The sequence below is a fragment of the Leptonychotes weddellii genome, chromosome 12, assembly GCF_054177405.1.
Source record: "Leptonychotes weddellii isolate Sample4059 chromosome 12, ASM5417740v2, whole genome shotgun sequence".
NCBI lineage: Eukaryota > Metazoa > Chordata > Mammalia > Carnivora > Phocidae > Leptonychotes > Leptonychotes weddellii.
Genome location: NC_138380.1, coordinates 46881673 through 46908607, shown reverse-complemented (window position 1 = coordinate 46908607; position 26935 = coordinate 46881673). Strand labels below are relative to the sequence as shown.

At 40.4% G+C, this 26935-nt stretch overlaps 1 protein-coding gene across 1 annotated transcript; it reads left to right on the top strand.

Moving 5' to 3' along the window:
- Positions 1-2125: 2125 nt before the first annotated feature.
- Positions 2126-25821, top strand: FAM221A (family with sequence similarity 221 member A). Its single transcript, XM_081800414.1, has 7 exons — positions 2126-2238; positions 4759-4932; positions 8931-9121; positions 10832-11038; positions 16271-16378; positions 21197-21279; positions 25351-25821. The coding sequence occupies exons 1-7, from the start codon at positions 2174-2176 to the stop codon at positions 25417-25419; spliced, it is 897 nt and encodes a 298-aa protein (XP_081656540.1). The 5' UTR covers positions 2126-2173; the 3' UTR covers positions 25420-25821.
- The last annotated feature ends 1114 nt before the right edge of the window (positions 25822-26935 follow it).

Here is a 26935-nt window from a genome sequence, read left to right as displayed (position 1 = left end):
CAAGGCAAGTGTCCCTATTTCATGTCCCTCTGTCCATCTTATTTCCTAGATCAATTAAGGCAACTTTTGGGAGGTAATTATAGTTCCATGATATTTTTTTTAAAAGCAGAGGTCAAAACCATATATAGTATCTTAATTAGCAAAGGTGCCAATTTCATAAAAGCTTAGAATAACATTTTCTATTTTGTTCCATAGTCTTATTTGTCATGTTTCATATTTTCATTGACTTCTTTGGTCAGAGTTTACTGCCCCAGCATCTTCCTGGAAGAGTCCACAATTGCAGAGTCTATTTTAACTATTTCCCTCTAGACTCATTAACTTGTACTTGTCTACATAGACACTCCTCTGCCACTTTTCTATATGCTTACATAGCCTGGCACTTTCTGCTATTTATATTTGTTAGCTTAGCTGCTGCTTAAAAGCAGGGGCAGTTGAGGTGCCTGGCTGGCTCATTTGGAAGAGCATGTGACTCTTGATTTCCAGGTTGTGAGTTCGAGCCCCACATGGGGTAGAAAGATTACTTAAGTAAGTAAAACTTGAAAAAAAAAAAAAAAAGCAGAGGTAGGTGCTCATAAAGAGATAAAACTGGCAGCAGCAGCCCACAAGGTGTGATGGGAGAGTAGGGCTCCTTCCCCTAAAATAACCCCATTAAAAATAACCCCATTTTAGGATCACTCCTTTATCTGGCTGTTGAAAGCTTTGTCTCTATAAAATGCTAAAGTGTTTGGGAGACTTCAAATTTTATTGGTTAAGCTGAGTTATGAGATAACATTCTGGTGGAGAGTAATTAACAAAAATTAGTGAGGATGTGAAAGTGGGACTGGGACCTCCCTGAGTAGGAGGACCGACTTTAGAAAGGAAAAAAAAAAGAGCACTAAAAAGGAAGGAGTGTGTGTAGGGGGGGGGGGCACGTAAACAATTTGCCTACATAATATCTTGTCTTTGGGACCTGAAACACAGTGTTCAGGAAAGTACTTTGAAATTAAGTATTGTAGTTCAATGAATTATTTTTCTTACTGTTTGCCCATTATTCCTCACAGACAGTTTGTAGAGAGCCCTCAAGGTGATCTGTAGGGAGCCTCAGAGTTTAGGGACTCCTTGAGTAGTGATGGATTTCCTACTCCTTTTCCGGGTTGGTAAGCCAATCCCATAGTAATTCAGCTTTAAAAAAGATTTTATGTTGGGGCACCTGGGTGGTACAGTCGGTTAAGCCTCCATTCTTGGTTTTGGCTCAAGTCCTGATCTCAGAGTCCTGAGATCCACCGGGATGGGGTTCCACGCTTCAGCGTGGACTCTGCTTGAGACTCTCTCTCTCCCTCCCTCTGCCCCTCCCCCGTATTCTCTCTCTAAAATAAATAAATCTTTAAAAAAGATTTTTGTGGAGAATATTTTCAAAGGCGTAAAAAATCTTAACTAAATTGTTTCTATTTGTTTCCCCTTAAACCCGCTATTCACTGCCTTGGAAGAACATGGTGTTTTAGTGCCACCCAAACTGGACGCACTCAGGGCTACTGATTTTACACGCAGTCTTTTTTTTTTAAAGATTTTATTTATTTATTTGACAGAGAGAGACACAGCGAGAGAGGGAACACAAGCAGGGGGAGTGGGAGGGGGAGAAGCAGGCTTCCTGCTGAGCAGGGAGCCAGATGCGGGGCTCGATCCCAGGCTCCTGGGATCATGACCTGAGCCGAAGGCAGACGCTTAACGACTGAGCCACCCAGGCGCCCCTACACGCAGTCTTTTAAACGCCAGTATTGAAACACTTCTGGGGAATCTGGGGAGTCGGGCCACAAAGTCAGCGAAAAGCTCTGCACAAAGAAATAAGCCATGTTCTGTGCGTCCATGATATGCAAGGCATTGCACTCCCTTGTCACTTGTTACCTTTCAAGGATACCTGCGAAGCCCGGGAAAGGCAAGCGGCACCAGGTCTGCGCCTGCGGAAAACAGCAATCTGAGCGGCGTGCGAGGCACTAGGAGACGCAAGGTTTCGCCGGCGCAGAGCAGGCTGCCAGGTGGAAGCGCGCGCCCTGCGCGTCCGCCGCCGTCCCCGGGCCGGCCAATCGGGAGGCGGGCGGGAGGGGGCGCGACCGGCCGGGGCGGGGCGGGGCGGGTCTCGCTGCTCCGAGGTCGGGTCGCCAGCGCGCGGGGCGGGCACCTCTGGTTTCCCGCGGCTATGGAGCGGCTGACCTTGCCTTCCGGCGGCGCCGCGGCCGTCGGCGAGTACCTGGAGTATCGGAGGTGAGGCTGCGGCTCGGCTGGGCCAGGAGAAGCCAGGCGGGCCGCGTCCCCCTTGCCGGAGGAGTGCGGGGGCTGGGGGGCGGGGGGCGCGGACAGGGGCCCGGCGCTCGCCCCCTGGGGCTCCCGGAATCTGTTCCCAGGCGGCTGGGGGAGGCTGGGGGAGGCTTACTTATCTTGATTTAAGTTTCGTCTTTTTGTAATTAAATATTGTAATGACGTGTAGTTCTAATAAGTCTCTTCCGAGGCTGTTTAAGAGGTCTCCCGCTTCGACCCCTTCCAAGACGGATTATTAACTCTTAAATTTATGTAGAGGTCCAACTGTTTTTTCTAAATGGCCATTGGAGAGTTACATCGTGAGTACTCGGGCCTTATAAGAAATAGCGGACATCGTTTGCATGTTAGTTTAGTAGTAGGGTATGTCGTGAACTTCCAAACGTGCTCCCAACCCCGAGGTGCTGGTTTTAGGAGAAAGACAGACTGGGGTAGTTTCGGTGGTTCCGGAGAAACTCCTCTCACGGAAATGGAAACGTAGCTGCCCCTTTGGATTGAGGACGAGACTCGCTGCCCTGGGCCCTGACAAAGGCTGATGCACCTGCGGAAACGTGTTTTTTTTTTTTTTTCCGGTCTCCCAAGAAAGGTTTTTGGCAGTTGGGAGATTGGGTAATAGGAATTCCTGAAGAGGTTGTAGCAGGAGGATGTGGGGTTGAGGGCGCCAGGGGTGGCGGGGTCCGGGAGGAGGTGGGGGGGCCGGTTTGGCGGGTGGGGTGGGGGAGAGGATAATGTGTGTACATACACGGAAAGTAAGGTAAATCACTGCTGCTTGGGAAATCCCAGCGGCCTTGAAAACCTGAGCGAGAGGGGTTGCTCGGCTTAAAGGTGGTCGCCCCAAAACACCCAGGGTTGTTAGGGCAAACGGTTTTCCTTAGCTGACCGTCACTCCTTCTGATTGTCTCGGTGGTGTAGTTTTGGGGAGCACCTAGAAATGGTTGGTAATTCTGAGCCAGACAAGTAAGAATGAGGAGCTTCGTGGGTCAGGCCTCATCCCCGGGTCCGGTGGGTCCAGGTAAGGCCATGAGTCCCGTGCCCAGAACAGTTTCCACCCAGCGCTCACCAGGGCTGGGCCGGCTTCTTTAGGCTCCAGGTCTCCAGGGCTTTTCCCTGGGAGCAAGTTGCTGGGCCTTGGTGTTGATTGATAACTTAGATCTTTAGATGTTTAGATATGTGGATTGTGGGCCTCCAGCTATGGTCTCTTGCCTGGTCCAGAAATGTTAAGACTGGTGGAAAATTATTTTTGCAAATATAAATAACCTGGAATAGTTCACTATAAAAGTTAGAGCCTTGCTATTCAAAGTGTAGCAATCATGGACCAGCTGTGTAGGCAACACCTGGGAGCTTGTTAGAAATGCACACTCTCAGGCCCACTCCAGACCTATTAACCTAAATCTGCATTTGAACTAGATCCCTTGGGGATTTGTAACTACTGTAAAGTTTGAGCTGTGCTGGTTTAGCAGTCAAATATAAATGATCTCTATCTTTAAAGACCTGCATTGATCTTTTTTTTTTTTCCAGTACCTATTGATACGCTACATGGTAGCTATTATAATGTGAAATGATCCAAAACTTTTCTCAGAATAAAATGCCCCCCCCTTTTTTTTAACTATTGTGTATCTAAATTATTTAATTAAGGAAGAAGGTTGTGATGGTTTCATAGCTTCTGAATTGGTTTTATTTATCTATCTCAGCTAAAGGCTTGAAAGTATGGAAAAAGGTATGGATTGCACAAAAAATTAAGTAGCAGTCTACAAACAACATCTTTTCATGGCTTTTAAGGGTCGATATTTTCAAAGAGAAATTTCTTCAGTTTTGAACAGATTCTTTTACTTGTGCTTCCTTTTTCTCCAGGGATGCCAATTCTTAATTTCTCCAGAAATTAAGCAATATTGGTGGCTTAATTTTTCCCATAAAAGTTTGAAGTCAAAGTTTTGGAATTAAAGGATGATTACTCAATATAGATATGGGTTTGAGCTTGTGCAGATCCAAGGGTATTTGTGGGTTTAAACTCCTGGCCAGGGTTTCGGTTCGCATTACCCATGTCTTCTGCACTGATGTTTTTTGCACTGTTGTTTTTTGGGGGGAGTACTGTTTTTAAAGGAGGAAAATATTAGAATTTTTTAGCAGTTTAGATTCAAGCTTTTAATGAAAAGAATGAGCATGTTTGCTTCAGAATCAAAGGAGAAACTGAGATTGAATTTGTGGTAATTGTCCAGTGGTAAACCTGGATCAATAAAGTCAGATGTCATGAGTTCATTGACTTTTATTTAATTTAGAATCCTCTTTTACTTGGGAAAGAAAAGCTTTATTCCTATTGTGTGTAATTTTGCTATTAACATAAGCCTAAAGTAAAAAATCAAATCTGAAGAAACATTTCTTTTGACTATACAAGTATAGTTTAATTTTAGAGTGTAGTATTTTTGACCTGGAAAATAAATATTCAAAGCTTAAGAGAAGTTTTTGTTGTAGAATTGTCGGTGAGGACGATGGAGGGAAACTTTTTACTCCTGAAGAGTATGAAGAATACAAAAAAAAAGTATTACCTATGCGCTTACAGAACAGATTATTTGTGAGCTGGCGATCACCAACTGGAATGGATTGTAAGCTTGTGGGTCCAGAGACACTGTGTTTTTGTACACATAGGTAAGATATTGCTAAGTTTTCTGGTGATTAGAAAATATAAAACTGTATCAGAGTGTATCTTCCTTCTATAAATAACATTACTTGTGATAATTGTGAAATATTTAAAAGTAGACTTTTATATAATACCCTAGAAATTGTCTAAAGTGGTTTTATTTTTTTGCTATAATTAAAAATTTCTCTTCTATCCTATTACAACTCTTTATGGAGTCCATCACCCTAAGCATCTCTTCTTTTGCATTTGGTGCCTGCCCCTGCAGCTTTGCCAGGGGTCGACTTCTCCCATGGCTGGATAAGTTAGTAAAGGGTGGGTCACCAGAATGCAAAATTGCTTTAAGAGTTGCTTGAGTTGACCCACACTGAACAGGTTAACAGTCTACAAATAGAAGCATTTCTCCTTAAATTTACTAATCTCCCTTTGTACTTTAAGAAACGTGTTGTGTTGGGCACCGGGGTGGCTCAGTTGGTTAGGCGACTGCCTTCGGCTTGGGTCATGGTCCTGGAGTCCAGGGATCGGGTCCCGCATCGGGCTCCCTGCTCAGCGGGGAGTCTGCTTCTCCCTTTGACCTTCCCCCCTCTCATGTTCTATCTCATTCTCTCTCTCAAATAAATAAATAAAATCTTAAAAAAAAAAAAAAAGAAACATGTTGTGTTGATACCTTTCTTTAAACAAACAAAAATACAAGCACACAGCTTATTACAAATGGTCCTTTTCCAAGTAAGGCATGTGGAGGGAAGAAGATGCAGGAGGCTCCAGTCGCTGATGTGTATTGCCTGTACCTGAGGTTTGCATTTGGCTGCGTTTGTTGTGTTCTACTTTACATTTTACTGCTGTCACAGGTCACAGTTGTAAAGCTCAAAAGGACAAAGCTGCTTCTTGGAAAAATCACTGAATCTATTACGTGTTTTCAGGTAACAACTTTTTAACTTTCTGTTCCAAACAAAGCATGCAAGGAGAACCGCCCTGTTCTCATAGTTTCTGGGGCTCTCTCATGAGAGTCTCTTTGTATGGTTGCTCTTTACATACAGACTTGCCATCTGCCAAAGGTTGTTAAGCAGTTGCTAGGATAAGTAATGTTGTATATAGATTGACTTGAAACTTATTTAGCAACCCCAACTAAAAACACTTGGGAGGAATGGAGGATGAGGGTTATGTTGAGATCTTTCAGAGCTCAAGAGGAGTTTGGTAAATTTGTGTTGGTTTTATCATTTATTCTTTTACAAATTTAGTGCCAGTCTCATATATGTATAATTATGTAGCATGGAATTAATTTTCAAAATGAACCCAACCCAACTTCCATGGAAAAGTTCTTCAGTACTGGTCACTCAGTGAGATCTCTGTCTAAACTATTATTTTTTCCCTATTATAAATATTATAATTATTATTAAGGTAAATGAAGAATATATAGAAAAATAGAAAACTCACCACCCAAAACTAGCTGCTATCAATACATTTTACTATATTCATGTATTTTTTCTTTACATAGTTCATTTGGTTGTAAATGATGTGTGCGTATAAATATTGAACAAGTTTTTAATGACGGAGTCACAGAAATATGTTTCCACATTGTTATGTGGTAATCACAAATAAGATTTTTTTTTAGAATTTTATTTATTTATTTATTTGAGAGAGAGAGAGAGACAGAGACAGAAATAGCGAGAGAGAGAGCACAAGCTGGGAGGAGAGGGAGAAGCAGGCTCCCAGCAGGGAGCCTGACAACGCACGGCTCATCCTAGGACCCTGGGATCATGACCTGAGCCAAAGGCAGACACTCAGCTGACTGAGCCACCCAGGCGCCCCCACAAATAAGATTTTTAATACCTGCTCAATATTCTAGCTAGTCCAGTGGTGTTCATTGTGTGTTCCCCAGAGCTGTGAGGGAGTCTCAGTGGTACCACACGGAAGGGCAGGTTCGAGGAAGGACAGACTCTAATTCTGGCTCTTTCCCTTGCTTCAACCAATTCTGCTTTTACTGTTTTATATATTATAGTTCTGTAAGAGATTTTATTTGCAGGAGGGATTTCACTGCTAGAAATTTTAAAAACTGTTGTTTATTGATTTACTGATTCATTCCCTTATTAATATGTTGTGTATGTGTGTGTATTGCTATTGTAAGTACTGTTGCTGATACTGTCTTTATGCACACAGCTCTTTTTATACACAGAATTATTTTCTTGAGGTATATATTTTTTTTTTTTTAAATTATTTATTTATTTATTTATTTATTTGAGACAGAGAGAATGAGAGAGAGAGAGCACATGAGAGGGGGGAGGGTCAGAGAGAGAAGCAAGCTCCTTGCTGAGCAGGGAGCCCGATGCGGGACTCGATCCAGGGACTCCAGGATCATGACCTGAGCCGAAGGCAGTCGCTTAACCAACTGAGCCACCCAGGCGCCCTCTTGAGGTATATTTTTGAAAAATGAACTCTGGGTTAAAGGATTTTTTTTTTTACTATTAAATTTGATGATTTTATTTTTATCTTTATTGAAGTATAGTTGATATATAATGTAGTTGAAGGTGTGTAACAGTGATTTGACAATTATATAAATTAGGAAATGCTATATGTGAAATTATATAAACCATGGAAGGTATGGATGGATCTTTTTAAGTTTCTTGAAACATGAAATGAGAAAGGTCCTTCTATAACACTCTTTTTTTTTTAAGATTTTATTTATTTATTTGACAGAGAGAGACACAGCGAGAGCAGGAACACAAGCAGGGGGAGTGGGAGAGGGAGAAGCAGGCTTCCCGCGGAGCAGGGAGCCCGATGCGGGGCCCGATCCCAGGACCCTGGGATCATGACCCGAGCCGAAGGCAGACGCTTAACGACTGAGCCACCCAGGCGCCCCCTTCTATAACACTTTTGACAGCATTGTGAATTATGTATAGTTTAAAAAAAATGTTGGTTCTCTTTGCTAAGTGAAAAATGGTATCTCATTGCTATTTTAACTTGTACTACCTAGATTAATATTAAGAATAGTAAATTTAATATTATTTTATTATCACCTTAAGAGCAGGAAGTGAGTGGTCTGTTTAAGAAAATTACAGTGTTTTTTTTTAATTATAACCATTTTTTTTAAAGATTTTATTTATTTATTTGAGAGAGAATGAGAGACAGAGAGCATGAGAGGGAGTAGGGTCAGAGGGAGAAGCAGACTCCCCGCTGAGCAGGGAGCCCGATGCGGGACTCAATCCCGGGACTCCAGGATCATGACCTGAGCCGAAGGCAGTCGCTTAACCAACTGAGCCACCCAGGCGCCCCGAAAATTACAGTGTTTTAACAGAGAGCTTTGGCTTTTAAAAATGTTGACAATTTATTTTGAAGTTAAAAGTTAAAAATTAAATTATATTGCAGTAAATTACATTCATGTATGTTTATTGAACTCATTTCAGTTTTATTTTTTTTTTTAATCTTTTTTTTTTAAAGATTTTATTTATTTATTTGAGAGAGAGAGAATGAGAGACAGAGAGCATGAGAGGGAAGAGGGCAGAGGGAGAAGCAGACCCCCTGCTGAGCAGGGAGCCTGATGTGGGACTCGATCCCGGGACTCCAGGATCATGACCTGAGCCGAAGGCAGTCGCTTAACCAACTGAGCCACCCAGGCGCCCTCATTTCAGTTTTAAATAGCAAACCTATGAAAATAAATTTCAGTACTTTGATAAAAATAATTTTTTTAAAGAAATTTTTCCACACTCTTAGGTTGTGCTTCCATATTAAAGAATCTTTAGTGGTAAGTATTTAAAGGGAATTATATTTCTTTGTGTATTGCTGTGAAAATTCTTCTTAAATAACTAAAAAATCTAAAAGAGTGAAGGTTTTTTCCGACCAAAGCAATTTGTGACGGAGCGACAGAAGAGCGTAAGGGAGTTTATTTTCGCCTTACTAACAAGAACAGCAAAATAAAAATAAAGAAGAATACTCTGCGTTTAACAGAATAGAGATTGTAATTTCCAGCAATCCCTGCATTGTTTTTGTTTCTTTTATCTTATTTATTTTTTAGGTATAAACAACATAAAACTGACTTTGAAACGATTCCACAGCAACGCCCTATTAGTCTCTCTTGCCGAGTGAGCAGCTGCGGGTGCAGGGCGTACCTTTACGTCCCTCTGAACGGCACCCAGCCCATTCGCTGCAGGTGCAAGCACTTTGCGGATCAGCACAGCGCTGCCCCCGGCTTTCTATGCAATGCCTGTGAGTTACATTGTTATAAACACACCGACAGAATGTTTGTCTTTCTGTATTGGATATTTAATGCGTCTTTGTGCCAGTTTTATTCAGCTGCGTAGTCAATATTAAACAACTCAGAAATGGACAACCACTCTAAAATGTTATTTTCGCGGAAAAACTCTGAGTTATTTGTATGTTTTGCACTCATAAGCCCTAATCTCATGTGACTCAAATAGGTTAAATGATAGTAATAGATATTAAAGAATACCTAGACGTGATTCGATTTAAATTTTAGTTTATTTATTTTTAAATAGGCTCCATGCCCATCAGGGGGCTTGAACTCACAACCTTGAGATTTACAGTTGTATGCTCTACTAAGTGAGCCAGCCAGGTGACCCAGATTTAAATTTTTGAATGGGAATTTTATCAACTAAATTCTTTGATCTGATAAGTTGAAAAAAGTTTTTATAATTTGCTGGCAGATTATAATGTTATTGCCTAAAACATAGGCTGATGGGAAAAGCAAAAGGAATTGAAATATGTTCTAAAACATTTTTAATGACAGTGGCAGGAATAAATGCATTTCACTGGCTAAGTATGGAAGTAGTTGGATAAAACTTATTATGTGCCTTTGTTCCCATACACATTTTTTAAGAAGTGTGAGTATGTAAAATTTTGTTAATGGTGTATTCTGGCCTCCACTTCAATATTGTTTTTTTTTTTTTAAAGATTTTATTTATTTATTTGAGAGAGAGAGAGAGAGTGAGCACGAGAAGGGGGAGTGGGAGAGGGAGAAGCAGACTCCCCGCTGAGCAAGGAGCCCGATGCGGGACTCGATCCTGGGACTCCAGGATCATGACCTGAGCTGAAGGCAGTCGCCCAACCAACTGAGCCACCCAGGCGCCCAAATATATAACACTTTTATTAAGATGTAATTCCCATACCAAATAACTCATCCATTTCAGGGGTACAATTTAGTGGTTTTCTAATATACTCATAAAATTATGCAACCATCACAACAGTCAATTTTAGAACATTTTCATCACCCCCAAAAGAAACTCCATATTTATTAGTAGTCATTCCTGATTCCTTCCTCTCCCCAGCCCTAGGCAACCAATAATTACTTCCTGTCTATATGGACTTGCCTATTCTAGACATTTCATATAAATGGAATCATAGAATACGTAGCCTTTTGTAACTGGCTGCTTTCACTTGCATAAAGTCTGTATGAGTCATTTGTGTTGTAACATGTATCGGTACTTCTTTGCTCTTTATTGTTAAACAGAATTTATTCCATTGTGTCCTTTCTCTGTCCTGGGTTGGCTTTCCTATAAGGCTTTTATGGGGCCTTAATCCACAGGGAGGCCTCCACATGATCCCTTCACCTGGTCCTACCACTGGGCTGTCCACACCTGCTTTTAACTCCGTATTTGAGGAGAGGGCCTACATTTCCTGGCTTTCCCGCGTTGGCGCAATTTCTTTTAGTCCTGGTTGGTTTTTCCGATGCTTTTTCCCCGCGCTACATACCTTATTTTACCTTACTCACTTCAGCATCTTACAGAAGAGCGGTGGCTGGGAGGGAGTTTGGGGGCTGGAGGCTAGAGTTTTAGAGGCCAGAGGACAGCCTATAAGGGATCCAGATCCAGGTGATTGTGGCCAAGCTGAGCATTTTTAGGGCAGACACTTTAGTACCTATATTTAAAGACCTTTAACTCCCTTTACATCTTGATTCAGGTTCCAAGTGTTCAGGATTCCATAGTTGCTTCACTTGTGCTTGTGGTCAGCCTGCGTATGCTCATGACACAGTGGTGGAAACTAAGCAAGAAAGACTGGCTCAGGGCAAGCCAGTGGGACAGGATGTTCCTTATGCGGCAATGGGAGGCTTAACAGGTTTCAGCTCACTGGCGGAAGGCTACATGCGGTTAGATGACAGTGGGATTGGTAAGTGACGACCGATGAAACGTGAGCTTGTCGTGGTGTTTTATGTGTGCTGACAATAGCAAAGCCCTATAATTGTTTCACACTTTATATTCTTCAGTTTTTTTTCCAGAAAACATTCTCTCATTGGATTTTTTTTTAAAATTCTTTTCTTTTTTTTTTTTTTAAAGATTTTTTATTTATTTATCTGAGAGAGAGAATGGGAGACAGAGAGCATGAGAGGGGGAGGATCAGAGGGAGAAGCAGACTCCCCGCCGAGCAGGGAGTCCGAAGCGGGACTCGATCCCGGGACTCCAGGATCATGACCTGAGCCAAAGGCAGTCGCTTAACCAACTGAGCCACCCAGGCGCCCCTCTCTCATTGGATTTTTACTTTTTTTATAAAGGTTTTATTGCCACGACACAATACATGGTCCTTGTAGAAAACAAGAAAAAAGATCACTCCTACCGCAATACTTGTACCCAAATCCCAACCCACAACCCTGTTGTTTGTGATAGCTGAATATTTCTTTTATTTGGTATGTTGCACTTTACATGTTTGCCTACTGTATGTAATTTTTTGCTCTGATAGCCATCTCATTTTGGAAACAGGCTTATGTCTGTGTGTGCATATGCCTGTGCGTGTGTCTACATGTTATCACGTTTATAAGAATGTATGCACGCACTGCTTGTACACATGAAAGTTTTAAGTAATATAGGGAAAAGTTCAGTTGGATATATCTTGAACTATTGAAGGTAGCTGGATTCTTTTTTTTTTTTTTTTGGATTCTTCTGAAGTTGAATAGGATTGGGGAGAAGAATACGGTTCCTATCTACTTTTTTTATTTTTTAAAGATTTTATTTATTTATTAGAGAGAGAGAGAATGAGAGAGAGAAAGCACATGAGAGGGGGGAGGGTCAGAGGGAGAAGCAGACCCCCTGCCGAGCAGGGAGCCCGATGCGGGACTCGATCCCGGGACTCCAGGATCATGACCTGAGCCGAAGGCAGTGGCTTAACCAACTGAGCCACCGAGGCGCCCGGTTCCTATCTACTTTAAATACGTCTGTGTGTATGCACTTTTTTGTATTCAATTTTTTTCAGTACAAAAATTACATAAATATAAATGAATATTTTCTTGTAAAAGATTCAAACAATAGAAATGAAGTATTGTAAGGCCCCCTTGGACACATTTCTCTTTACCCCAGATTCTTTCCCAGAGGATAATTTGCTGTCATCAATTAATCATTTATTTTCCTTTTTAGCTTATATTTTTATAGTTGTTAACTTGGAAAAGATTTGAAGGCCTGTCATATCAGAACATGCAAATCTATTTAATTCTTTTAAACCCCTGCATAACATTCCACGCTGTCAATTTATCAGGTTTTCTAAGCTATACTGTCAGTTTTTCTAAACCTTGTTCATGGCATTTAGATTGTTTCCATTTTTTTCTTTTTTGCCTTTACAACTAGTCCTGCCAAAAACGTCCTTGAACTTGCTTCCTTGTATGCTACATAAATCTGACCCTAAGGTAGATACAGAGAAGTAGAATTGTTGGGTTGAAGTGTGTGAAATTTTGTTAATACATCTGTCAAATTGCCTTCCAAAAATGCTGTACTTGTTTATACTTCCTCTAGATTTTTTAGCTTCCCTATTTCTCACATTTATGCTGATCATTGATACTGTCAAACCCAATTTTTTGTCAGTCTGATATGTGAAAATGTTACTGTTTCAATCTGATTTTGATTTCCCTGGTTATTAGTGAGATGAGAGTCTTCTGGTATTTATTGGCCGTTTTACTTTCTGTGACTTGTCTGTTATATACTTTGCTCATTTTTATGTTTTTATCTTTTCTCATTTATTTATAGGCGGTCTTATATATTCTGTATACTAATCTTGTCATTTCTTTTTTTTTTTTTTAAAGATTTTATTTATTTATTTGAGACAGAGAGAATGAGAGAGAGAGAGCACATGAGAGGGGGTAGGGTCAGAGGGAGAAGCAGGCTCCCTGCCGAGCAGGGAGCCCGATGCGGGACTCGATCCAGGGACTCCAGGATCATGACCTGAGCCGAAAGCAGTCGCTTAACCAACTGAGCCACCCAGGCGCCCGTCATTTCTTTTTTTTAAATATTTTATTTATTTATTTAACAGAGATAGCACAAGTAGGCAGAGCGGCAGGCAGAGAGAGAGGGAGAAGCAGGCTCTCCGCTGAGCAGGGAGCCCAATGCGGGGCTCGATCCCAGGACCCCGGGATCATGACCTGAGCCGAAGGCAGACGCTCAACCAACTGAGCCACCCAGGCGCCCCTCTTTTGTCATTTCTTTTGCAGATATTTTCTTCCAGTCTGTCCTTGTTTTTTATTTTTTATACAGTTTTTAAATTTTGGAGGCAATTTTATAATTATGTTCACATTCATTTCACTTTAATACTTAACTTTTTGTTTTTATGTTTAGCTTTTTCATGAATTTGGAATACATTTTTGTGAAAGTGTGGGGTATATATAACTTCAGTTTTTGCCCAAATTGATAGCTAATTATCCAAACACCATTCTTTCCCAAATAATTTGAAACTTTACCTTTCTCATATTCTGTCATACTCACTATTTTGTGGCATTGGCCTATTTGTCTATCTTATGCCAATATTACTTATTTTTAATTATTATTTTTCATAGTGTGTTTTGATAAACACAGGTAAATGCCTCCTGTTTGTGTTTTTTTTTTTTCCCCCAAGATTCCCTTGGTGTATCTGTGTATTTCCTCTTCTAGGTAATTTTACGACTAGCTTGTTAAATTTCGTAAATAAATCATTTTTCAATTTTCATGGGTGCATGATTGTATTAAGCTCATGGAACAGTTACAGAAAATCCAGTTCCCAATGGCAAAAAATAATGATAATAATGATGTTGTTGATGACAGTTGCAACTTTGACTTCCGCGAGTCTTTCCAGCCTTTTTGCATCTATTAACTCATTTAGTCCTCACAATAACTGAGTTAGGTGCTGTTATTACTCCTATTTTACAGATAAGGAAACTCAGCACAGAGAAGTACAACATTTTGTTCTTTGTTATTCAGCTAGTAAATGGTAGGGTTGGGTTCAAACCAGAAATTGTTCTGGGCTAATTGGTCTGCCTCATTGTTGTCTATTTCTGTGCACCTACCATGCTGTTTTCACTACTAAACTTTATAATAAATTAATATTTATAAGTTCATTGCATTACTTAAGAATTTTCCTTATTTGGGCGCCTGGGTGGCTCAGTTGGGTAAGCGACTGCCTTCGGCTCAGGTCGTGATCCTGGAGTCCCGGGATCGAGTCCCGCATCGGGCTCCCTGCTCGGCAGCGAGTCTGCTTCTCCCTCTGACCCTCCCCCCTCTCATGCTCTATCTCATTCTCTCTCTCAAATAAATAAATAAAATCTTTAAAAAAAAAAAGAATTTTCCTTATTCTTACTAATTTTTTCAGAACTTTGGCATTATTTTTTGACAACATTCTATTATTACAAAACATTCTATTTTTACAATAACATTCTATTATTTAGTTGATATCATGTTGAATGTATAGATTAATGTAGGAAGAATTGATATTTTAAAATGTTGAGTCTCTGCATTTGTCTTCTGTGTAGCTGAGTGGAATTCTGAAGTTATCTTCATGGAAGTCCTCAGTCTATTTCTTAATTTTCTTAATTTTATTTGTGGGTATTTCATTTTTTTATAGCTATGATACGTAGGGTTTTTCCTTCCTTTATATTTTCTAGCTGATTATTATTTGTTTATAAAAAAACCTAATGTTTTATGCTGTTTTTGTTACTAGTCCTTTATTTCTTAATCTTAGAGTTTAAAATAAATGTTTGGTTGATGTTGTAAATCACAGTATTTTTGCCTTTTCCAGTATTTCTGGCTCTTACGCTTGACTAATTACCAGGGCTTGTACTTGCAGAACAGTGCTAAGTAATAGTGGGGATAGCTCGCATCTTTGCCTTTTTGTGCCTTCTAGTATTTTATCACTTAGGCATCTTTATAACAAAGAGAGAAAACCTCCCGCTTTTGGCCCCTGAAGGAAGGTGGGGTGAGGGAAGGTGAGAGTGAGGAGAGGAAACAAGATGTCTTTGTCTTGATTTCTGCTGTAGGGGAGCCTGGGGCAGAGGGACATCTGTTCTATCAGCCATGTAGAGTCCTGGACAGAGGTGACAACTTGCTGATTTGGTTCCTTTATGATGCAGAAGGAGTCCATAATGCTCAGCTCCTAGTGGGTGGGTGGTTGGAAGGCAGCTGAGCCGTTAGGCAGTGGACCTGCCATGACTTTTGTCATAGCAAGGGGATCCCGAGCAGAGCTAGAAGTGGGTCCTCTGAGCTCTGGGGGATTCGTAGAGGAAGTGGCAGGCATCAAGGGGTCCGTACTTGCAGTGAGAACAAGTGTGAGGCCCTACCAAGCTGCGAGACTAAATCACCACTTAGCAGCCTTGAGCGTTTGAGATCAGCAGTGCATGCAGCAACCAGAGGATAGCACAAGGACCTCGGTGGCCCCGAGCGCCTTCTCTTATATTCCGTCCAGCCACACCAGAGAGGAGCTGGGGAAGGAGGGGGCAGGAAACTGAAAGAATGAGCAATTGTCCCACACTGTTTAGGTTATAAGGAAGGACTCATTTTAAAAACCAAATAGGATTTAAAAGTTTATTTCCTTCCCTCTATCTGCTCTATGGGAGAGGGATGTAGGGGAGGTGGTGGTTTGTGAAGAAGATAGAGCACTTATAAATTTTCTCCATAGCTTCCTTCCTTTTGGTCTAAAAGTCAATGTATTTAGCAGTTGGTCTTTGTAATTTTGTGGTGTGGGGTTGTGGATATTTCCTCATTTCATTGAGTTTTTCTTTATTTTTCAGACTTTGTTTTGAGATGATTTCCCAGTGAGGAACAGAGTAAAAAATACAGTTATTCTGCCCTCTTCAACTATAGGTTCTTTGTCATGAATGTCTTGCTTTTGATAATATTTTTGTGACTATATTAAGGTTTTGTACCTCTTTGCCATAGTTACATTCATGCATAACTTTTTTTTCTGTGAAAAATATCTCTGAGAAATACAAACATACTTTTACCTAATTCCCTTTACTTTATATGGCAGATAAAATCTAAATAAAAATTTCTTTTTTATAGAAAGGTTTTTTCTAATTATTCTTCTGAGGTTCTAATTTATTTTGCATTGAAATAACTTTTTTGTATCCCAACAAATGGAGATTTAATTTTCATTCTTCATATATTTTGTTCTTAGGTGCACCTTCAATTGAATTTTTAGACTCTCCAGTTACAGCCATGGACCACCCATTTCTAAAAGCATTTCAAGCATCATCTAGTTCTTCTCCAGAAACACTGACAGATGGTAATGAAATTAAACTGACAAATATTTTTGGATGTAGTAAATAAGAATGTAGATTGTTCATTTTCTAGATCTTTTTATCCTCAGTATTACCACAATTTGGTTATCATTTTATTTTTATATTGGCCTTGGACTGAGAAAAAGCAAGAAGCTTTTTTTTTTGAAAATTGCTAAATCTGAGAATTATGAGGTTCTAATAATACAATAATTTGAAGTTTTAAAACCTTACACGTTATTACTTTGATGTCTGAATAAGAGAGTCCTCTAGTGGCTCTCCCAAAAGCAGGATGTAATCTGGTGATAAGTTTAGGTTAGAAAGGTTTTGTCATTTATAAATTATACATATACATGTAAATTGTACATATGCATTACACATACATATGAATTTTATTCATTTTTAAGCATTAGTATTCTATTTCCTTTATTAAAATAAGAAAAAAACATTGAAGAAGTAATTTTTATGGTGCATTAGGTATTTAATATTTACTAATACTTTTAAGTGAGGATTTTCTTTTTATTAGTATTTTCATGCAACCTTTTCATGTACCCTGACTTTATCCACAAGGGACTTTAGGGCTGCTTACACAAACACCCAACAAAGTAATGTTAAAATATAGATAGGAGAAATCAAAACCAAGAAAAAGGACACAGTTGTGTCAACTTTCAAGGTTGTTGTAATTGCTGCTGATGAGGCCTGAGGCAGACATGGTCCGTCAGAACTTTTTTTCAGAAGAAGACAGGCACACTTGTCTGCCCTGCAGTCCTGAGAAACCGGTTACCCAGGCCTTCTTGGTGTGGGGCGGGGGCGGGATAGAGACGGTTCCCCATCCCAAGGCTCAGTGTGTAGATCTTTCAAGATGGTGAAGATGAAGTCCGAGGCTTCTTCCGCCTATTTCTGTCCGGCCAGACGTTTGCTCTCTCTGGTCACTGTCCTGGCGCTGGGCTATTTCTTGTGGGTTGTCTTCTGGCCTCAGAGTATCCCTTATCAGAGCCTGGGGCCCCTGGGCCTCTTCACTCAGGACTTGGTGGACCATATCACACCCTCCTACACAGTGGCCACTGGCTTGCCTGGCTGATTCACGTGGGAGAATCCTTGTGACCATGGTTTTGTGTAAGTCTAAAGGCATCATGGATGGTCAGGCTCAACTACTGTGGTTCCTACAAGCTTTTTTCTTTGGGATGGTAACCCTCTCCATCTTGATTGCTTATAGACCAAAATACCAAAGACGCACTTAAAGAAGATATCCAAAAGCTTTCTGTATGTTTTTGACATTCAACTTCACTGTTTGGGGGTGGGGGAGGGGGCTGCTGGGGGCTGCTGAGTTTACTTGATCTTTCTAATTTCAGAAAGTGAAGACCCTCTAGTTATTCATTATTTTTTCATACGCCCTGGTTGAGCTTGACTAATAATAGGGAAAGATTTAAGCTTCCCAATTCTGCAGACTCACCTGTTTGGCCGAGGGCTTCCAGCTACCTTCCTTTTTCTTTTTAGGATTTTATTTATTTGACAGAGACACAGCGAGAGAGGGAACACAAGCAGGGGGAGTGGGAGAGGGAGAAGCAGGCTTCCTGTGGAGCAGGGAGCCCGATGCGAGGCTCGATCCCAGGACCCAGTGATCATGACCTGAGCCAAAGGCAGACGCTTAATGACTGAGCTACCCAGGCACCCCTTCCACCTACCTTCTTGAGGTAGTGTTGGTGCTCTTTCTATCATCTGGATTAAACCGTGTACTAAAACTGCTTGTTGGTGTAACTTTGCTCCCACCTTCTGACTAAAACACCATACCCCTACCACCCCATCTTAGCTCTCCTTTCCCCCAATTTTTTCCACCTTTCTGAACCAAGAGGGAATGACACTCCCAGGACACATCAATTCCACACACATTAGGCACCTGTGAGGCAGGATCTTATCCTCTCAGACTTCCATTTCTCACACACCAAGAAAGATAAGGAAGATAAGCAAGTGCCTGGACTGGGCCAGGCTAAGCAGTAACCTAGAGGTACAGAGGACATGCTGAGTACCAAGAGGAGAGGATCGAGAATGCCTTCCCTGATCATGCCAGCCAGAAAGCCATCCTTCCCTCCAAGTGGCCCGAGGACACAGCACTCCATGGTGTGCAGGGGTCTGATGGCCACTGCTAGATGGCTCCTTCCGGTCAAGATCACATCTTAGACAGCTTGATTTTTTTTCAGCACTGTCGCTTTGTCTTGTACACAGGTGTTCTATCAGTGTTTTCTGAACCATGGACAGAAACTCTGAATTAACTTTCCACTGTTCAGTATCATTCCACTTGTTCTATGAAAACTGCAGAACCCACTCAGTGTATTCTCTTCTCAAAGAAAAGCACAGGGCCACCCTTAACTGGTGGTGCCCCCTTTCTGTGGGTCCCCTGGAGGAAACCTGTATCTTTTTGACACTTGCCAATTCTTAGTCACTTTCTCCAGACTGTATCCTCTCGCTCCAGCTCCAGCTTACTCAAACACAGACATTCCTGAGCTAGAGATTCTAACTGGAAGCTACTTACTACCTGTCCCATTCACCTGGTTAGACCTTTTTACTGCTGACTGATCAGGGCAGGAGGGTCACTGACTCTGTCCCCTGACCTTGGCAGAATGACTCTCTCACCTAGGAACCATTAGGGTTCCTTTGGAAGATCATGTGCCTGTTCTCTAGGAACTAGACCTTATTTTCCTTCTTTGATGCAGTAGGGCATGTTCTCTGTTTTAAGCAAACATCTATGAGCGATAACTCCTCCCCCCAGAAAGAGGCCCTAAGTAAAAGTACAACCCTGAAACATTATGGACTATGAATTCTTTCTGGTGGAGATCACTTTCTACAACTAAATCTCAGTTTTTCCTGTTTCTCTTGTGATGAAGGGGTTGCCTTTTAGTAACGGAAAAGATTTTTTTTTTTTAAAGATTTTATTTATTTATTTGAGAGAGAGAATGAGATAGAGAGCATGAGAGGGGGGAGGGTCAGAGAGAGAGGCAGACTCCCTGCTGAGCAGGGAGCCCGACGTGGGACTCGATACCGGGACTCCAGGATCATGACCTGAGCCAAAGGCAGTCGCTTAACCAACTGAGCCACCCAGGCGCCCAAGGGGAAAGGTTTTTAGTCATAGAGTTAAACATCATGGAAATCCAACCCAAATTTTTTAAAAGCATGGTCCTCTCGAAGAGAAATAGCAATGACAGTAATATTAACAGTGACTGTAACAATATGGCAGATTATTGAATGAAATGAATTAACTTGAATAAATGCTTTGATTTTCTATGTAAAATCTTATCTATTTTAAAAAAAACTTTTTTTCAGCAAATGCAGCATGTGGTTGCTTATTTCTGATAGTCACTTTGATAAAAATGGTAAAATACCACTTTACCAGATAAATGGTAATATACCATTAAAATGCAACTCAACGAAGGTGATTCTATAAGCAGCTTAGCTCAAATGATCCAACATGATTCAGGGAAAAGACCCAGAGTTTTGAGATGAATAGATAGCGCATATTCTAAGCATTTTTTCATATTTTTCTCAACAAGGCTTTTGTTAGATAGTTGACAGAGTGTGGTTATACTCTGTGGTGATTGTCTGGAGTGATATGATTTTTGTGTTGCTGGTTGAGGGTGAATTTATATGCTTTAAAAACCAGAACATGTGTTCAAGTTGATACTCTGTTTTGGATATGAAGGGACCCAACCAACACATTCACCTGAAATGAAGGTGAACTTTTCCATGGAACTGGGCTCTTAGTGCACCTACAAAGAAAACTTGATTTTCTTTCCTGAAGCAATTTTAAATTCCTTTCACAACTTAAACTAGTGCTTGTTTTAGTTTTTAAAAAGTGAATACCATGGAAAATGACTAAAGTTAGTTTTGAAAAATTTCAAAGCAGGTAGTATCTTGGTTGCTTATACAAACTGCCATAGTCCAGTCAGGTGCTCTAAGAAAATACCATAGACTGAGTAGCTTATACACAACTGAAATTTATTTCTCACAGTTCCGGAGGCTGGAAGTCCGAGATCAGGGCGCCACCATGGTTGTATTCTGGTGAAGGCCCTCTTCCTGATCCACAGCTGGCCCCTTCTCATTATGTCCTTATATAGTGGAAGAGTTGAGGGATCTCTGTGGCGTCCCTTTTATAAGAGCACTAGTCCCGTTCATGAGGACTCCACCCTTATAACTTAAGCACCTCCCAAGACCTCACCTCCTAACACCATCACATTGGGCATTGGGATTTCAACATATGAATTTGAGGGGAACACATTCAGACCATGGCACAAATCTTCTGTAATTACTTTTGTGCATTATCTGTTATGGTGTTATGTGAATTTCTAGTTTTGTTATAAAATTTAAAATATAGTTGAACAAAGCTAAGTGGGCTCTTGTGTGAAATAGCTATATGTTGTTATTTAATATGCACCAGTTGCACATTAGGAGAATGTTTGCCAATAAAAGTTACTTTGTCTTGCAATGCTCTGCTTTCTAAAGAATTAGGTAGGGGCGCCTGGGTGGCTCAGCTGGTTAAGCATCCGACTCTTGATTTTGGCTCAGGTCATAATCTCAGGGTCTTGGGATCAAGGCCCATGTCAGGCTCCGGGCTCAGAGGAGAGTCTGCTTGAGATTCTATCTCTCCCTGTCCCTTTTCCCCTCCCCCCAAGGGAATTAGGTAGTAGGATCAATTACCATTTAGACCATTCTGGTTTGAAAAATAAATCACTGGTAAGAGGAAAGTTATCTTTCTGTTTTGTTTTTTTTTTCAATTTCAGCAGAATTTGTAATTCCATAAATATATTACTTAGATTTTTTTTTTTCCTTATTAGTAGGTACAAGCAGCCAAGTTTCTTCCTTAAAGAGACCTGAAGAGGATGATATGGCTTTCTTTGAAAGAAGATACCAAGAAAGGGTAAGTCTATGGTGAAATCTGCTTATATTAAGCATTTAACTTGTGAGAAAGACACAGTAGAATTACATATTGATTGTGGATCATCATTAAAAATAATTTATAAGGGTGCCTCAGTCGTTAAGCATCTGCCTTCGGCTCAGGTCATGATCCCAGGGTCCTGGGATTGAGCCCTGCATAGGGGTTCCTTGCTGCGCGGCAAGCCTGCTTCTCCCTCTCCCACTCCCTCTGCTTGTGTTCCCTCTCTCACTGTCTCGCTCTCTGTCAAATAAATAAAATCTTAAAAAAAATAATTTATAAAGTCTTTACTTGTAGCTGGTGTTAGGCCTTGAGACTTACAATGATTCAGAGAGAAATAGGATGAATGAATAATATGATATATAATATACTAGTTAATTTATGAAGATCATAAGGATTGACTAAATATATAGATAAAATTATCAACAATAAACACCAGCTATCAGCAGATTTGTAAATTATATGTACGTTGAATTCTTTTTTTTTTTAAGATTTATTTATTTATTTTAGAGAGAGAGCATGCATGCACAAGTGGGGGGAGGGGCAGAGGGACAGGGAGAGAATCAGAGGCCCCGCTGAGTGAGGGGTCTGACGTGGGGCTAGATCTCACACCTTGAGATCATGACCACAGCTGAAATCAGCTCTTGTTGGACACTCAGTTGACTGAGCCACCTAGGTGCCCCTGTATCTTGAATTCTTAATATGTAATATTTCTTCTTCTCAGTGCATTCAAGGTATATCTAGACTCAAGTTAAATTACCCATTAGCCTTTAAGAAACTGAACACTAAATATAAATGTATTTAAGCAATTCCCAGGGTTCAACAACTGTAGTATTGATGTGTTCCCAGCTTTCAGTAGTGATAATTTGCATCATTCTCTACCACACTATAAACTCCTTAGGGATAAACAGTATTTTATTCTTCTTTATATTTTCCCCAGAACAACTACAGTGCCTTGTACGTAATAAGTTTTCAATAAGTATTCATGGAGAATTGAAAAAGGAAACACGTATTAATTGATACTCACTTTCATACATGTCATATGGTTGGACATTTGATGTGTTTCATGGCAGTGTTCATATTTGAGAGTTTTGTTTTTGTTTGTTGCCAGATGAAAGTATGTTGGTTTGTTGAGGTATGGGGGATGGTATCCAGCCATATGGTACGTTCCTCAAAGTACTTTCCTTAGGATTATTTTATAGTTGCTCTGTGGGTGTTTATTATCTCTCCAACTGGGTAATCAGTGCCATGAAAGTAAAGACACTCTTGTCACTTTTTGTTGTAGCTTGTTGAGTAGCCGAAGGTGTGGAGAAAGGAGACCATTAAATAAATTCACCTTCCAAGAGGAAGAGAAGGGAGTAGGGGACAGAGAGATCAGCTTGGTTTCCCTGATGAGGAATTTTGAAGTAGAGGGGGAGAGTCCTGGATATGATTTAAGGCAGAGCTAGAAATAGAACTTTTTGCAGTGATGAAAATGTTCTATACCTGTGTTGCAGATATTCATCATGTGTGGCTGGATAAGTCTAAATTTAAATAAATTAAAACTTAAAATTATTTTCCTCAGTCACACCAGCCACATTTCAGGTGCTCAGTAGGCCACATGTGGCTGGTGGCTACCGTACTGGAGAGCTCTCATCTAAGAGAAAGAGGAGATAGTAGGATCTCAGGGAGGGAGATGAAATGGCCAGGGTGAGGAAAGAGAATGCTCTTTTTATAGCATCATTAAGGCTAGACTTTTAATCACATCAGTCTCCATTCTTGGAATACACGAGTTCACAGCTGAATTAGTTTCTCCTTCTTAGGCTTATGAGGGACAGGGTACTAGAACTCCTTCCTTCCCTCCTCCAGAAGCCTGGGTCGTGCTGACTGCCTTGAAAACATGCCAGTGGTATTTGCTTGTGGGAAGATAATGGGGGGAGGGATTGTTTTAGAGGATATACCTGGCCAATCCAGACTGCTTATTTTAAATAGACCTAGAATTTATGGGTTTACAAGATGTCGTTTATAACTCTCCAGCCTGTGTGATTTATGGATTTATGAGACACAGCTTATAAACTTTCCAGCCTGTGTGATTAATGGCATACAAAAACTAAGAAGCTCAAACCTAAACAACTTCCTCTAAGCAGACATGTACTATATGTGTTGTTAGTACTTGAATTTTACTCCAGAAAAAACAAGATATGCACCGTTGAGGGAAAAGGGATGATTAGGAACCTGAATCTGATGATGGGTCACGGCCCCTTTAGAAAGCAGTGCGATGTCTGTATCTCGTTTTGCTTGCATCCTGGTAGAATGGTAACATTTAGTGTGGGGAAAAATCTACCGTAAGTGTGAGTTGGCTTTGATGATTGAAGCCTTTGTGGTAACATAGTTTACTAATTACTTTTAGGTATTACTAAAGAGTTGCTTCATTGCTTCTTTTATATATTAGGTCAAGTTATTTTCTTCCATTGTGAATGACCCTTGTTCTCTTATCTCTAAGAAAGGACAATTTTATTAAGGAAACAATTATCAAATGTGAAGTAGGTGCAAGGTGCTATTGCTGTTAGTGCCAGGAAATTGAAAAAGAAACAAAGGAGCAGGAGGAGGTATCTTTGCTCTTCAGACACTAGATTAGATGCATGTATTGCTAAGTACTATTTCAAGTGAGGAAGCCCTGCTTTAGCTTTGTTTGGTTATTTAGCATCTTGTCTCTCTCTCTCTCTCTTTTTTTTAGATTTTATTTATTTATTTGACAGAGAGAGGGAACACAAGCACTGGGGAGTGTGAGAGGGAGAAGCAGGCTTCCCACTGAGCAGGGACCCCGATGCGGGGCTCGATCCCAGGACCCTGGGATCATGACCTGAGCCGAAGCCAGACGCTTAACGACTGAGCTACCCGGGTGCCCCTAGCATCTTGTCCCTTTTTTGATGTTACTATAAATCTAACACTTGGCCCTAAATGAGAGAGGAAAAGGGACTAGCATTTGTTGATTGCTTATTAAGTACCTGGATTATATATATGATCTCATTTATACTTTTAGAACAATCCTGAGAAGTACCTATTACTGTGGCCTTTTTTTTTTTTTTTTTCCAAATGAGAAAACTGTTGGTGAGTCCAAAGCCTATAATCTTTGCCTTAGTATAGGGTATTCCTTTGGGGGTCCTTCAGATGACCTTTTGACTAATATAGTATAAAAGAGTGATATGAATGTAGGGTTTTTGAATGAGGGTCCCAACCAACTCAGAGAGGAGAGAGAGAGGGGGAAAAATGGGGATGAGAGGGAGGTGAGATATATACATTTTATTATTGGGAAGTTATTATTTACAATTTGAGGAGATTGGATAGACTGGTTTTACTAGGTCCTCTCTGGTTTCTTGATATTATTCCTATCACCTTAGAAGGTAGGAGGCCCTCCACCTACCATGCCCCATACTTTCTGTCCCTTTCTCTTACAGGGATAAGGCAGTGGGTGCTGCCTCTGGGAATTGTAAGAGGCAAGTGGGCTTTGTGTTCTCTGCGGTCTTTTTTCCCATAGAAAGGATTTCAATGTTTCTAAAGGTCAGAAGGCCACTACTTAGGGTATGTAAGCTGCTTCTTTGCTTCAGTTACACTGGAGGGCAACCTTCAGGGAAGTAACTGTGGAAATGTAAAAACCAGAATTATAGGAAACTATCCTTAAAGCAGTCCATGTTCCAGAGATTATCCAGCTGCATTAGGTGTGTTCTTTAGGGAATGTGCATAGACTGGATTAAGGTTAGATATTTAGGCTTTCATAAAACAATTTTTTTAGTGGCATTTAAGTTAACTTATTAATTTTCTCCAAAACAATATTCCCTATATGTTATTTTTATTAAAATGTTTCTGCAAAGTTGAAATCATACCATATTTTAAAAATGCAATTAGGTCCCTTCGACTATTAGATTTTGCTTTAGATTTTGGAAGCTTAATCACTGCTAAATAAGTGTATGAAATGGCTGTGATGAATGAGACATGAATCAAATAAGGTGTGTACAACCTTTTTTTCTTTAGAATGTTTTACAAATTATTTTATCAACAAATATTTTAATTTTACAGATAAAAATGGAAAAGGTTGCTAAGCAGAAAGGAAAAGCATCATTGCCATCAAGTACAAAACCTTCATGAAGACTATTGGGAAAATTAAAACCATCATCCAAATAGGTCTTGTTTGTGTTTATTTAAATATAATGCAGTTTATTTTCTCTCAAATTATTTCCTTCTTTTACTATGTAAAAATGTCATTTTGGTTTTTTCCTTAATTTATTTAAACAAGTGAAAATACTTTGTTACTTTTATCAAAGTTCATGATTTAATATTTTGTATATACTTTTTATCTCTCCTAACAAATGAGGTTATTTTCATATTAGTCAAAACCTGAAAATACAGTAACTGTTTTTAGTCTGTCATAATTTAACTTTCTGAGGGTATTTAAAAAATTAAGTATGTTATTTTGGGTTTTGAACAAATATATAAGGAGCGTTGTTTAAAAATAGTAAGTTAAAATCCCTATTTTTTATTTTTTAAATGTTGTAATCTTATGTTTTTAAATAAAAACTGTATTTAAAAATTATATAATCATTTTCTAGTGGTGTCTACTGATTTTTAAGTTGTTTTGTTGATTATGCATTGTATGTAACTGTATTGAACTTCTTGTGTGCCACCTCTTGGCCCACCTCTTACTCCAGGACTGCTGTGAAACACTTCCAGGCAGGCTTCTTTTTTTTTTCCAGTTTTATACCTTTATTTGACAATCAGTGATTAGTTCTCATCCACATTAACTGTCTAGATTTTTGAAAGTGGTGACAGGTACGTAGGTAACCAGTGGTGAATCTTTTTTTTTTTTTTTTAAAGATTTTATTTATTTATATGAGAGAGAGAATGAGATAGAGAGCATGAGAGGGGGGAGGGTCAGAGGGAGAAGCAGACTCCCTGCTGAACAGGGAGCCCGATGCGGGACTCGATCCTGGGACTCCAGGATCATGACCTGAGCCGAAGGCAGTCGCTTAACCAACTGAGCCACCCAGGCGCCCCATCCAGTGGTGAATCTTGATCCTCGTTACGTTTTCTGGACAACCGCACACAGATACGGTATGGAACATTCCTTATTCCTTTGGCCCAGACAGCTTTGTTGAGCCTGGTGTCAATGCGCACATCTGGAGTTCCCATCTCCTTCATGGCAAATTTCCGGATCTCTTTGAGTGCCCGAGGGGCACGCTTCTTGAAACCCACTCCATGGATGCGCTTGTGAATATTGATGGTGTATTCTCTGGTCACTACCTCGTTGATGGCAGAACGGCCGTTCTTATCGCCACCCTTCTTTGCGGGAGCCATTCTGCCGGGCCCTGGTTGGAAAGGAAGAGTGCGAGGTATTGTGGGAGAGGGAAAGCCTCAGGCAGGCTTCTGACAGCTTCTCATGGAAGCCATTTGATGGCATTTCATCTTGAGAACATCTCATGATTCCCTTGCTTTTTTTTCTCTAGGGATCCTCTGACGGTGTGGCTTGGGATGCCTACTGCAGCCCTTCTGCATCACAGATGTATGAAAGATATGGGGGAGTTAATGACCTTGGGACCACCCTTGATTTATGGGTAAATGCTCTCTCTCCCATCTGCTAGGAGGAGAATTCTGAGATGCCTTTCAT

Coding starts and splice junctions, on each gene's coding strand:
- FAM221A (XM_081800414.1), top strand. CDS start 2,174: ATGGAGCGGCTGACCTTGCCTTCCGGCGGCGCCGCGGCCGTCGGCGAG. Junction 9,122..10,831: donor CGGCTTTCTATGCAATGCCT/GTGAGTTACATT, acceptor ATCTTGATTCAG/GTTCCAAGTGTTCAGGATTC. Junction 11,039..16,270: donor GTTAGATGACAGTGGGATTG/GTAAGTGACGAC, acceptor TTTTGTTCTTAG/GTGCACCTTCAATTGAATTT.